Below are 15,330 nucleotides of genomic sequence, written 5' to 3'. Positions count from 1 at the left end.
TTAAAAACACATTTCCATGTTGCCTTGGCAAAATTTAAGTGCTCAAGGTTAGCCTGTTTGTTAGAATGATTGTTAGCAGTTTGTTTCTGCATTTGGCACAACCTGGTGCCCGCTGATAAGAAGGTCACTAATTCACAGCGGTGTCACGTGTAGAAATGAGAATCCTCTTGTTTACTGCTGCTTTGTACTTTGATAAATTCATGCTTGGGGAGGTGAAATGTTGCAACTGCAAACAGGGATGATCTGTTAAGTCTGTTTATGTGACCCGCTTATTTCTTTCAACCCCCCCCCCTCTCTCTCTCTCTCTCTGTTGAGGACACTTTTTTTTTGTACCATTTCTCCTGTCGTTTTTCCAGAATTTATTCTATTTCTGGGAGTCTTGCATCTGTGATGATTTGTTTAGCTCACCTGCAGCCACCAGGGCCAAGCGAATGAAAGCCAGCCTGGCATGTGTCACACTTCTCCCCTGTCACGCCGACCCGACATGCGCACCTTCCTTCGACGTCACACTGCAGACTCACTGAACCTGGGAGGGACAAAAGACAAATCATGCAGGAGGAACAGAGAACATAAAGTGTACACAGAGAGGACGAAGAGGGGGAAAAGAGAGGAGAATATTGTAGAAAAAAAAGGGAGTTGGGAGGGGCGCAACTCCAGAATCCATAGAGTTTATTTGTAGATTACATGTCATGGATCAATATGTCATTAATAATTTGTTACAATGGGGATAACTGAATACCTGTTATTGAATTCCCTCTCAGAAACCCTTGAGAAGAGCTCCGAACATGAGGATACTCTATAACCTGTGGCCGACACATACTGAAGCTTTAGTTAATAGAGAGAAAAGACCAGCTGAGGCTTTGTGGACATGAGAGAAAAGGAAGCCTGATGGACTCTGTTATAACCTTTTATCAATATAATGGAGTCTAACAGCTCTGTGCAATCAGTTTACACTGCTCTGAAAACTGGAAAGGAAAAAAAAAGCTGATGTTTCTGTTCAGTCCCCCTGTGGTTGTCTCTCTTGTTACGCTGATGATGGTGTAATTAAAAGCACCAAACATTTAAAGTCCTTCCCCTTAAAATTAGACTGTGCTTAATGACCACTGAGTGTCTCCATTGGTAATGTTCTGTGAGTCAGCTGGATCAATTTACAACAGCAGGGCTGAGTAAAGGCATGGATACCTTTGACGGTCTATTGGGGGAGCTGAGGCGAGGAGATATCTGATGAGATGTGCAAGACATGAGATGAACAAAACTGTATAAATTATGAATGAGAGAAGATTCAACTCATAGGCTTGGTTTGGCAGATAAGTAGAAAATGTGTTAAAGTTAATATTAATATCATGTTGTTAATAATTTAAACAAACTTGGACATACAATTTGCAACTTTTAATCCTTTGAGGTTTTTTTGCAGTTAAATCCAATTTTGGGAGTTTTTATATTTAACTATAATTACATTTTCTCCAGCCAGGGAAACAAACATTTAAGTAATGATGTTATAACTTGCATCTTCAAGTTGTTATTAAACCAATTAAAGGGTTTACATCCGAAGCTTACCATCAACATTGCAGTTGCAGGGCAGGCAGGGCTCCTCGGCAGATCTCCGGTAGTGGTTCTCTCTGCAGCGCTCACAATGGGGCCCGTCAGTGTTGTCTCTGCAGCTCACACAGCGCCCCCCACTGCCAGTGCTCCGGTACTGCTCCATGTCAAACACGCATTCATCTGCCCTCCCACTGCAGTTACACTCTGCGAGCGAGGAGAGAGACAGCGAGAAAGAGAAAGAGCAAAAGGTCAAGTGAGGAGAGACGTGGAGAGCGAAGAAAAAGAAGCAGCAGCAGCAGGAGGAGGGAAGAGGGGGCAGATAAGGCAGAGAGGTAAAAAGACAGAAGACAGAAATAGACGGAGAAGGGAGACCAAAGGGGTTTCTATGTGTGTGAGAGATTATGTGTTCTGGGATTGGATCATAATTTAGAGGCTCGTTGCTAATCTCATTTCACAGAGGCCTAATGAGGAGCCAATCGGCTGTCAGGGGGCACTTAGATAACAGTAATTCATGTTTATACAAGAGCAAATTACTCGACTGATAACACACCATCACAGCTCTCATACCCCCTCACATCAAATCCCTCCTCAGTTTACTAGATACCCCGAAGGGGGATTTAGGTGAAATTGCCCATTTTATTTTGAATCAAGCGCTCTGTTGTGCCTGCAATAACTATATAATTACTCCTTGGTGTTAATAAGGAGTCTCACAGGTGTTCACCTTTTTCCAAGATTAAAAATCATCACCTGTTGCTTTGGACCTACCACAGTATAAACTTTAGGTTTGTGTTGGTGAAAAACTTTAAATAAAGATTTAATGAAGAGCTCAATATTCCATCTGGCTCTAATTTAGTTTACATGCATCAATTATTTTTTAGGAAATGAGGGTTCACAGCCTTGGAAAAACCAATATCGTTCAAAATAAGATTTGAATTAACATTTTCATTTTTAATTAGTTACAAGCTGGTCAAAATTACTGGTTAAATCTATGTTATGTTTTTGTTTTCCTGGTCTGTTGGTCGACTCCCTGTTCTGCTCTGACACTATAGACACTTCATAGCAGAGTCAGACTTGCTAACCAAAGCACACCGCCTCCTCCTTGTGTCAAAGCAGACTAGTGTTTGACTTCAAAGTGAATTGTGGTAGAGTGATAAAACATGTGTTCTTCCCTCTCTAAGTTAGATGTCAGCAGGTAACAACACTGCATGTATTGTGTCTTTACAAAGGGTTAACCTGCTTGCAGGTTTGTTTTCAACTGATGGCTTGCTTGCCTTAAGTCTTAGATTATTAAAAGAAGAGGGCTGCCTCTACTACTAACACTACTACTGTACTGACAATCCCTGCTAAATATTGGTCTGCTGAAGCTCTTTTGATGGTCACTGCATTTACTTTCTGATAAATTCTTCACAATTAAAGACCCAGTTGTTATGTTGTTGAAACACCTTTAATTTGAAACAGCCATATAAAGAAATTATATGATCTCAGTAGTGACTTAACACAACTTCAACAGTGAAATGTAGTGGATGTCTTACAGTGACCACAATTTGAGTCAGAAATCTGGAAATGCAAGTTAGATGTGTCTCCCAGAATGCCCCCTGAAGTCAGAAACTCCAGAAATGCTGAGCCCAAAATCCAAGATAGCCGCTCCCAGTATCACCATTAAAACAGCTGTGTTTTTAATAGTGTTTATTAGCAGCTTGGTCATGGTTTGTGTAATTAAATAAATCCCAATGATAGTACTGAGCAAATTCAATCAATGGAGATGTCGTCATGTTGCTTTTGCGTACAAACTATCACTGGTGTGTTGTTATTGTCTGGTATTAGCTAACAGTACTAACACCAACAGGAGCTGATGGCTTAACAACTTTATGGCTTTGATTTCAACTCCTAACTATGTGTGGTTGTAACGCTAGGTGAACATGTTACAGTTATGCGATACCATAAAAATCTTTTTTTTTTCAAAGTTACTATTTAGGGCATTTTTTGTCTTCACTTGACAGGACAGCTGGAGAGAAATAGTTTGGCTAAGAGATGTTACAAAAGGTGGCCAGAAGTTACTTGCTGCTGCATGCAATGTCAAAAATTTCAATTTTAATTTATATTACAGACAGTGTTGTAATTGACATAATTATGTTGAGTCTTTTGTGGTTAGCTTGTTTAGCTTAAGGCCTAGTATAATTTGTCCTGTGTTCAGTGGACAGAACGGTCCAAGAACTTGTCACAAACTGAGCACAATGTTTTGTAAGTTTGTTTTTAGTAAATGCTGACTTTTTCTTCTAAAAAAATGACCCTTTTGAGAACAGTTAGAGTCAACAATAACATTAGAGATGTGGCGAGAAAACCAAAACAATTAGCTCAAAGATGCTAATGATTTGTGGGTCTGAAAATAACTGTAGGGTCAGCTGATGAGTTTCTGTTGTGGGATATGAACCACTCCTTTTACACTGCACATGAGAATTAAACCAACTGTTATTAAAATTATTACTTGGTTCAACTTTAATCTTCCACTTTTATATTCTAATGATTATTTGATGACAATAAAAGTTACCTAATGTAGGAACCAGTAGCTTTTGTAGACTAAAAGCAGCTTTTCAACACAGCATGCCTCCTCGTGGCAAGTGCTGAGTTGTCACATCTGCATTTCTTCTGCTTGCGGGGAAACATATTCTGACAAATACTGACACACCACGTACAAAGTCACTGTGGCATGACTCAGCTGTGACTGGTACTGGTGGGCAACCGGGGCATAAATAGGACCAGCCGGCTCCACTTGTCAGCTTGGATGCTCTCTGTCTTTATGGTGCTGCCACGTCTGGTGAGACAGGTAGCTGATAGCCAGTTGACAGTACTGTCAACAACAACCTTTCTTTAGAGGTACAAATTTAAGTCGACTCTTGCAACATCTTTCAATGGATAGCATGCAAGATGTTTACTGTTATTCTGTAGAACATTTTTGTAACAAGTATTAACTGTTTTATTATTGTTTTTCTCTATCATGGATGCATTCTTTCATGAACATAACACAAAGCTGTCTGTTTTTATTTGCCTCATTGCAGTCCTGGAAAGAGGAATTCATTCTTTAATCAACCATGACAAGGACTAACTGTGCCTTTGTTTCCCAAAAAGTTTGATACTTTTAAAAAGGTTTGGAAATCACAATTTTTATCAACTTATGTAACTTTGTGCCTATCATTAGATCACTGTATTAAAAATGTAGGACATGACAGGTCCCCAAAAGTGAAGCCAAAGCATTTAGAGCTCTCCTGGTGACGTTTTGTAGTATAGGTAGGTCAGGCCCGCCTCCTCCATGTTAACAGATGGGACATAGGTCAAACTAGAAAATTAAAATAAAGGTAAAATAAAGTGTCTTTTCTGCTGTGAACTGTCCCAACCTGAGGGATCAATGAGCTTAATGTGTACTCTAATTAGCACAGGGAGTGCAACTTCAATTCCACAGCACTGCCATCTAGGTTGCTTTTGCATGTTTTGGCTTCAAATTGCATCTCCACGGCAATATTTCATTATCACCACGTATGTATTTTGGTTTCATTGTTTACAATGGGAAGAGGAGGTGAGTTGTCCATATTTAGACACTTTCAAAAATGATGCCAAGATACTTTTTGTGTGAACTTGAGCGAGGATGATTGTGTTTGTTTTTTATGATCCTACAAAGTAAAATTGCCTTACCATACTTCTTGGCAAGTTCCATTATCTACCTATACTTAAATTATACTGCTTCAAGTAGATACTTCATATATAGCGTTTTTCTCCAGTAATAGGTTTTCTGCACTAAAAAATGTCATTGTGACTATAATTATTTCATACAATGACTGTTTTTCTAATGTGTGTTTTTGAAGAGTTTAATATCCATAACCAGCCTTTGATGTGGATGCCAGATTGGCCTTGTCAGCCATTTGAGTGAAGAGCCATCATGCCATTAATCCCACTGTAATAGGCATGTTAAATGCTGCAGCATGTTTTTCCATCTAGATATTGCTGAGAACAATGAGTGTAGCTGAACAGTTCATGGTCTACGTGGGATGAAGATTGTTACAGTGTACACATAAAGTGCGGCAGAGGCAGACCGAGACAGAGCAAATCACTTAAAGCTGTTTTTCAACAGGTTTAACTCAAAGACCTCTTCACAGCTTTCTACTGGCCATCTTGACCACATTTAGATCTGCCCGCCCACAACAACCTCCTCTCCTCAGTGCTTTCCTCAACCCTGTCCTGACACCACACAAACTGAGCATCTCTGCCACAGAGCAGTAAGGAGGAAGACCTCGCTCAAACCTCTATGTGGGAACAATAGTGCACTTTTTCCTGTTATAAATTATCAATCTCCTCAAAAACCAGGCCTCCCACATTGTTAGATACCCATTTTAGGATACACACTGTTACCATCTTAATTACATTATTATTTCTGATTAATATATTTTCAAAAACATCAACAAAATATGTTTTTTCTGGAAGTCTGGAAGCAAGTTTGGGTAATGTATATTTAAAAAGTCAAAACTGGTTTACAGGGCAATACATGACTTTCTCTTAAACTTAAACAATGGACTGGAAGTCAGATATGTTAAAAACATTTGGAGGACCTTTGTTCTCTTGTTTGCACTGCAATAACTTAGATTAAACTTCCACTTATATGCCTTAAAGCTTTTTAGAGTTACTTCTGGAGGTCCTATCTGAGTAAGAACTTTCCATGCACAAAAGGATCCTCAATGTTGATTGGTCAAACCCAAGGGTGATTGCATCAGCAGCAACCGCAGTCATAGCAAAGCAGCAAAAAAGGTCCTCGTAGACTTAAAAATGGACTAAAATGAGAACGGATGTCCAAAATGACACGTCTCCTTTTCAACTCCCGACCCACACTTTGGAGAACCCCTGCTCTAGTGGATGCATTGTTAAAACTACATCCTTACCTAATGTATGTTCAGGAGTATGAGGGTAGTTATGGTTATATAGTTTTACCAAGTAGGTATCTATTTTCATGCCTAAAGGAAGCATAAATGTGCCTTTAGTCTGTGAAACACCTGCATTGCATCACATAGCATAGGTAGCAATAGCATAGGTAGCAATAGGGTTTCCCTTCTGAAATGGGGATGGTGTTTCCTGGGACAGCAGTCTAGCATGAAAAGTCAAAAATGTGATATTTCAGGATTACAAATGTCATCAAATCAGGAAACCAAACACCAAAAACAGCCCTCATGCTGACAGATTTTGTACAACTAGATGTCCGCACTGCAGAAAAACTTACTGCAATATTCTTTGCAAGTAGAAGGGACGGCTCAGTGCCCTCAGTGACTCTGAGCCTCCTGCAGCATGTCAGCCTCCTACTGGGGGCTTCCAAGGACTCTTTAATTTGCATATCATGCCCATATAGGCATGGACGCTACCCTCATATTGCTCCTTGGGGCTCCGTCTCACAGGGATTAGGCTGGACACATAGTGACAGCCATGCTCCTCTATTTCCCCAGCGCCAAATCTAACGGCACACACGACAGTAACAGTGTATTCTTGGTTTCAAAGCCAAAACATACACTCTTAATGCCAAATTTTTGTTGTTGTTTTAATCATTACATTTAAGTCATGGAGACGCAAAAATCGTTTGTGGTGTGTCACTAAAGATAATCAAAAAGTTTGTGGTTTCTTCTTGTTAGCATCGGTCTGAGTGAAATCAGGTGTTTGATTTAAGATTACATTGTAAATTTATCTGAAATTAATTACACAGCATCTTTAATACAGAAGGAAAATAAATCAGTGAAGCAATACAATAATGGAGCCTTAGTTAAGTGTCATGATATCAATGACAAGTGATATTGACAGCCAGTGCTGCATGTTTTAACGTGTTGCAGGTGACATCAAAAAGCATAATGAATAATAGAAGTTCATTGGTCCACACATTATAATAGAATATCATTTTATTGATTAAGAAGCTACATCAACATTTGCTAAATGAATAATGAAATGGTACATCAGCTGTCTTTAGCCACAAGGCATGGTTTTGGGAGGCCATCTCACCTCAGCCGCTTTAGCAGTGATGCAATCCACCATCCTATTGTCTCATGCCCTTTATATGAATAATTTCTTGGTACTGATGCAGAAGCAATGCAGAGAGCGCCCACTATCCCTGAAGGCATTGTAATTTCTCTTTTTTACATCTAATTTGTTGGACAGATGAGATGTCGGACTAGCCAAGAGAGGAGAACAGCAGCAGCCGATAAGAAAGCAGCCTATGAGGGATCATCCTGAATGTATCTGTACGACCTTCAGTGTGAGACAAATTAGACCTCTACCTAACCCACACGTTATTTCAGCAGGTCCCTTTGTGCCCCGGTTAAAGCTCCTGTGAGGAGTTTGTGGCTGGTTATTAAACATAGTGAAATTAAAACTGATGCCTCTTTATGTGCAATAACAAACAAGAACACCAGTGACAAGATTCTCTTTATATTGCTATCATTAATGTATCAGACGAGACTATCAGAGGTCCCCAAAATCCCCTGCAACACCCTTGGAAAGAACTAACAACACTGCAACTTGATCAGTAATACATTTGATAATTATTTGATTATTTGTTTGTTAAAGCAGCCACCCTGCATGTACAAGACGAAATCAGCACAGTAATGAGATGTATGACTTTGTCCATAGGGGGCGCCAAAATGACCACAACAAAGACGTGCCTCTAAGATGTGTTTTTTTTTTTTTTTTACCAAAGCAACAAAGTACAAACAAAACTAACCCAATTGTCCAACAACATTTTGCAGAAGTTCTTTGATTGTTAAATTAGCATCAAATATTTTTTTAGGCTACTATCTTAGATCTGATTGCGCTAAAAAAGAGAGGGGGATTCAAACAAAATCAGTCATCCATCTTTAAATGTGCAAACCAATAATGTTTTTTGGCCTTTAACTTCACAAAAAGACATACATGTAAGCAACAGCCACACGAAAAGATTATGTTTGTGCAACTCCAAAGCTAGCATCAAGGGTCAGTTAGCTTAGCTTAGCATGAGGATTAAAATATGGGAAAAAATAGCTTTGCACCCTTAAATGAACTTACTGCAACCAGCTAGTGGAGGTATTTTGGCTTCACTTTTGTACGAGGAGTCAAAGCCATGACATCCATCTTTGTTTACTATACTGTTAATGCATTTATCCAAATGGAACAGGGAAGTCTGTGCACATCTTATTGCGATTTAAATTATACAATGACTTCTAACACTTAATATGTGAATACTATGACTTCCTTCTCACCTTGATGCATCATTGGATGATGGGTTGGGCTTATGTTCAGCACAATAGTTTAAAAAACTTTGAAAGATTCAAACTTGTTTCGCTAGAATTTCACAGAATTGAGACTTTACAGTGACAATGTTTAGCTGCAGATATAAAAATATGATTATTCACAAGTGCTTTAAAAAAACTGACCATCTTACAGTTGAGCCTGTTTATTAAAGAGAAGGCTCCAAGTCAACATTAGCTATTTCATTCAGAAGCACCTTTAATGTTCACACAAACGAATAAAACAGGGAAGCTGTGTGACTCAACATGCAGTTGGTTGTCCAATTATCAAAGAACTGGTGGCACTATGATGAATTGGTGAACAGGAGGGAAATTGCAAAGCCTTTTGTCTGCTGCGGTACTGGGGCAGTCCATTAACACGTATCATTGATCGTCCTCAATAAACAGAGCCGTCATCCCTGACAGCGCACCTTCTTGTGGTCAGTTGAGTTTATAAAGACTTCACAACATGGAGCGCAAATTGTGATGCAGTTCACGTGGATGCAGACATGTGATAGCTGAGGCGGAAAGGACTCAGCAGCAAATGAAGTGGAATGATGTCGGCAGGTGCCATTTTACATTTTTAAAAGGGAAGCAGTGGATTTTAGATTTATGACACACTGCTCAAAACACATGCTAAGAAGGAAAGGCAGTGTTGATTGGACTGGAGGGGAAGTCATGTAAAAATGTCATTTTAATTTCAAACTCAGTAATGACATAAAATATGGTCAGTTAATGCTTCTTTGTGAAGATGCTGCTCAATAAACTCAACTCTTTTTTTCTCTGTTTTCAAGGAGGTGAAATGAAGAGTCGGGTTTACCTTAAACTACTTTAAGCTCAAAAATCTCAAAAAGAAAATCCACAGATTGAAGCTGGAAATCTACCTGTTCATTTTAAGGCATTTAAGACTGATACTGTTGTTCTTTATTCTAATGTTTTGAATGTTATCTAGGCTCAATAATCAGAGTTTTGGTGCACGTTGACCTGTCCTTTTTTGGAGTGCATACTAGCTGCATCCAAATTAGGGGACTGCAGCCTTCATAGGGTGCATTTGAAAACCACTTGCTTCATGGCGGCGCATTAAAGTAAATCCTATTTTGAAGGCTCCTTTAAATGTGGCTGACAAATGTGTCTACTTCTTTCCCCATAGGTTCAAACGAGATGGAATAATACAATGTTAAATATGAGTATTTATTTTTCAACTCAATGGAATTGTTAGTGATACAAATTTTTGACACTTCAAATTATCTCTAAAAAGATGGCGATGATGACAAAGTTATGTGATGCTAGCTACTTCAGCTAGTTTGCCAGCTATCTGCCTTTTGCTAGGTCAGGGATCTATAGATCAGTCTGTCTCATTTCAGTTCAGCCTGAGTTGATACTTGACAGGTTACAAAGGCTGGATCCTTTAACGTCTGGGTCCTTGGAGTTGGGACACAGCTACTGTGGTACCTTATACGCAATGCAGACTGATTGCTTTGTGTGGGAAGTGCATCACATTGGAACACTTCCCCAAGTACAAGATAATACAAAAGGTGCGGTGTCCCTTGCATCTTAATTACTGAATCCTGCATTTACAGTGTCTTACGTATTATGAGTTGACTTTTGCCTGCTTTTAGTCACACAAGTAGCACATGTTTGGTTTCACTCATGCACATGTAAGAGGAGGGATCAACTAAGATCATGTGCAGCAGACAACAGAGCAGGAATGTCATACATACTAACTTTATCTTTGTATCCTGATGTTGTTTGTTTAAGGAGGGCTCCTGTACTTTTCACCTCTCTAAATAAAGGTAAATAAATAATAAATAAATAAATATGATTTGGGACACCCGGAGGTAATTTTCTCAGTATCTGTGGTGGTAACTTTGTGAAACTTCTCTGCTACAGTTTCCATTTCTCACAAGACATTTCTGCATCATGTAACCCTTCGGGAGTGTGGTCTGGAGTAAAAAGGTACTGGGTAAATAAAAAACACAAATTCAAGCCAGTTGTTTCTGGCTCTAGCTTTATTTTTTGAAAAAAAAAAAGAACATATTTGATACATTATTACAATGCAATAACATTTCGCCCAACTGCAAGTTGATTTTTTCTAGTGTATCACCACCTCAACACTGACTTTATAATACTGTAAGTAGGTCATCATGTAATTGTGGTAGTTTTATTCTCACCTGTTCCTTCCAGCTCTTTGTAAAAAGAGATTGTTCAAAGTAATAGTTTTTTTTATGAATGTGTCTGTAGTTTATTTATAGATAACATCGTCACTGTCAGGCAGAAACCTCGTATGTGCAAAACCCCTATAAGGAAGTAATAAAATAACTATGTTTTACACATATCTGAACACTGCATGATTGAACCACAGGCTTTTTAAATTAAATTTGTATCTGTCAGATTTAAAACACGTTTAAAAGGAGATCAATAGCATTGGTTAAAATAAATAAAATATTGAGGTTTCTGACCGACAACAACAATAAGTTTTTTCTTTTATATTTCACTGTAAAATGATGGCCAGCAACTTAGTGTGCTCTTGAGATTGCTTCAATAAATGCAAGTCTTATTTATCATAAAGGCAGGTTTTCAATGTGCCTGCTGTGCCCTATAATGCTCAACACTATGTCTGTTTGAAGCAGAAGTGTTTGGGGTTCACTGTTGATCTTTTTTATTGCTTTAAATTGCTATCTATTACACAAGAGCAGACGGTAAACACAAGAGAAGAAACAGCCCAAGAGGAGATTAAATAGATATTTGCTTCTTAAATTCTTCATTTTTCACAGGAGTAGTAGTTCCAGGAGGGTTTACAAGGTGACAAGTACCTAAATCTACAGTTTTATATTATTGGTATAAAAGACATGATCACAGTCTCCCAGCTACAACTGCAGCCTTCAACCTTAAAGGCGTGAGAAAAAGGGATTCAAAGAGTCCACCTGCTGGAACAGCCTCAGGCTAAGCCCAAGCCAACATCAAACAAACAAGGGAAATTATGAAGACCTGCGCAACCTGCTGGAGCTATAAATGATTTCAGCCTCAGAGGGGAAGAGTGTTGATGAAAATGACATCCCATTGCACCTAAGATTCAAACAGTTTTCACTCTCACACACATAACTTAACAAAGAGCGCCTGCACAACCTTTTGTATATTTCTTTACACGTATCTGAAGCGCAAAGAGCAGACAGAAAGCCAAGAAAAAAAAAACAGAAAATCCAATATCAGGTTTTCATAAACAACTTGGACACTCCAGATATTTTCACAAAACAGTGAAACACTCACATAAATTTCCTCCCCAATGCTTCCATTTACCACCTGCTGCTGCTATTCAAACAACGACAACAGCAGAGATAGCTGTAATAATCACACAGAGTTTTGAATCTGAAGCAGTCTGCCAGGTAAATGTCTTTGGATTATTATCATTACAAAGATTGAGGTTTTATGATGAGGAGGACAAACACATTTGAGACTGCAGAAGATGCTCCTTTATCTGCAGATGAGTATTTCTTTTTTATCGACCAACAACCCTACGCTAACATTCATTCTGACAAAATGTGACCATATGATCTGTTAATCAGTGGTTATTAGAATACTTAATTAAGACACTTATTAGAGAGAGCAGGTCCAGACCATACTCTAATTATATGTTTTAGCCAGCAAAGTCGGAAAAAAAAGAGGTTTGGGTCAGCGCAGTCAGTTTTTGAATTAGCCTTTAAGTGTATTCCTACGGCAGTGAGAAACATTTTACCTTCCTGATGGGCCAGTGGGGTTTGCCAGTCTCCAGCAGCGCTACTATGGGGGTCACTAGATGAAAAGTTTGGAAACCCTAAAGGCTAATTGGTCTGCCAAGCGGACCAATCACAGGGCTTGCGTTCCACATTGATTCTACGGGTAGTTACATTTTGGAGGAGGTGCATGTCAGCTATGTGCATAGGCCTCTGCGTAGGTACTGGAGCTACACAGACCTCTGGCGTAGACTACGCCATCGATTTGATGCAGACGTATAAATCAGCCTGAAGTAACTATAAGTTACAAGTAACGTTGTTTCCATGTAAATGATTGGCCAAAGAACTGAGATTCTTGACTGTTTTCTATTGAAATTGTTTCAGTGTAAACAGAGCCTCAGACTGTGGTCTACCCCTGAATACACCACATGCCAATAGCCATAGCTCCACCATGTGGAAAGAGGAAGTACTGACTCTTGCATACAATGTTTGATCTGCTTCAAATTTGACAGGTGACATGACAGTCACAGTCTGAACAGATCTACAATACATATACATATTTTGGTCGTAATCATGATGCCACCTACTGGTAAAAGCCAGTACTACACCTCATGGGTAGGGCTCTATCTGCCCAAAATTTCACATCTATGGTGACAGTATCAGCCTAAACAGATCTAGATATAAGCCCGGGTCATGGTGATAGCACCACCAATGGGTGCATAGTCGAAGCTGCAGAAAAGGCACTGTTGCTTCACCCCTCCAGGTTGGGTGCATGCTCCAACCCGCACAACAATTTTTGTAACAAACATCCTTTAACAACAATGTAGAATCTAAAACTTTGAAAAGTTAAGTTTACAGAATCTTACAAGGCAACATTTTGACTCTGGATCAAATGGTAAAATGGTAAATGGTAAATGGACTTATAAAGCGCTTTTCTAGTCTTTCTGACTACTCAAAGTGCTTTTACACACTACTTGTCGCATTCACCCATTCATACCCATTCACTCACTGATGGTAGAGGCTGCTATAGTAAGGGACCATCAGTATTAGTTAATCCCATTCGTACACATTCACACAACGCTGAACAACAGCGGGAGCAATTTGGGGTTCAGTGTCTTGCTCAAGGACACTTCGGCATGTGACCGCAGGAGCTGAGATCGGACCGCCAACCTTCCGATTGATAGATGACCAACTCTACCCACTGAGCCACAGCCGCCCCTTCTCAAAACTAATTCTAGATAATTTTAAGGTGCTTACTATGTGCATGAACACTGAACTACATTTCAAGAAACCGACTGGGAAAACAGATATGGTATAAAATGTAGCTGTTAGTTAGTATTTATCATAAGGATTTTATTGAGCTGTATCTTTAAAGCAGGTTGGTTTTGGGATCACTGTGTGTGGGAGGACTACTCTTGTATGCATAATTGACAAATGCATTATACAGTAACTCTCCAGTAAGGGTCAGCTGTAGGGTTAATCTAACATAGTGAATGTTTTGTTGCTATTGTTGCTATGTCACTCATTCTGGTTCACGTAGCTTGTCATGCACAGCACAATGAAGTGTTTTTCTCATGCAGATGTACAGAATCTTTAAAAGAATATGAAGCTTGATTCCTGTCATATACATAAACACACACACTTGAGATGGACATATTTTACATTCAGAGTGTTCTGTTGGATTTATCATCTCTCTGTGTGTGATATGAGGCTGCATGTTAGCTACTGAAATTAAGAGGGGAGAAAAAATTCATGCTAAAGTTTAAATCCTCACTGATTTACAGCATGCAGTGGCAGAAGAGCAAGTTAAATGGGATTTATAGCTGGAGAGTTCATGAGAAAATGACACCTAAGCAGAAATTAAGTAGTTCATCAAATAGATGTCAGTTTGTGTTTATTTGTAAAGTTCTGGTTTTATCTTAATTATTGTCGTATGTTTGGGGTTAATGGTTTTCTAAGCCACAAAAGGTCAGGAGTATATCATACTTTATTTTAATGGAAAAAAGATCATTCCCTAAAATATTGCACCACATCCACAGAGACACCTGACATTTTTTTCAATGGAAACTGTCTGCTTCTATCAGCACTGATGACAGCCGGTGCAAAGAGTCAACATAATTGCATTGCACACAGTTTGACTCACCAGCACCTTCAAAGTGTTTGTTTTTGTGCCTCTATTATTGGAGTGGATGTTGTGATGTGTCTGTGAATTAGATGCCACATCTTATTTGCATGGCTGCATCATATACATAACCATATCGCTGTCAGGCTTTGTTGTCATTTGTTGTCAGTTAATGTTGCTAAAATTAACTGAATAGAACTATTACAACTCTTTATTGTAACCCCAATTCTATAAGAGTAGGTACACTATATATAAAATGTTGATATAAACAGAATTTAATGGTCTGCAAATCATTTAAACACCATCTTTCATTGAAAATAGGGCAAAGTCAACATGCCAACATGTTAAATGGAAAAATGTCATGGTTTTATGATGCCATCCACACCTTTCAAAATAGTATGGATGGGGGCATGTTTACCATTTAATTGCATCACCTGTTCTTTTCACAGTGTTGTGTAAAAGTTTGGAACCAAGGTGACCAGTTTCTGGAGTTTTGAATTTAAAATGTTGTCATGTTGCATCTTTTTGTTGTATTATGCAAGGTCTTTTGTGACAAAAGCCATTGTCTGGATGACATCATATGCAGCTCCAAAACCTCTATTGTTCAGCATCAATGGTGCCTTCCAAGATGTGCAAAGTAGCCATGCCATGGGCACTTGTTCATCACCATACC

At 38.9% G+C, this 15,330-nt stretch overlaps 1 protein-coding gene across 15 annotated transcripts in view; it reads right to left on the bottom strand.

Annotated features, from left to right (window-relative positions):
• Positions 1–15,330, bottom strand: part of lamc3 (laminin, gamma 3) — a 219,942-nt gene that overhangs the window by 85,774 nt on the left and 118,838 nt on the right. For all 15 annotated transcript variants that reach the window (XM_034709416.1, XM_034709411.1, XM_034709410.1 and 12 more), the window contains 2 exons: positions 1,558–1,746; positions 409–526 (listed from right to left, as the gene is read on the bottom strand). In XM_034709416.1, the coding sequence (XP_034565307.1) occupies positions 409–526; positions 1,558–1,746 (307 nt within the window). The remainder of the gene's footprint in view (positions 1–408; positions 527–1,557; positions 1,747–15,330) is intronic.

This window comes from Notolabrus celidotus, chromosome 19, assembly GCF_009762535.1.
Source record: "Notolabrus celidotus isolate fNotCel1 chromosome 19, fNotCel1.pri, whole genome shotgun sequence".
Taxonomy (NCBI): Eukaryota; Metazoa; Chordata; class Actinopteri; order Labriformes; family Labridae; genus Notolabrus; species Notolabrus celidotus.
The sequence above is the reverse complement of the archived record's forward strand: the minus strand, read 5'-3'. Positions and strand labels throughout refer to the sequence as shown.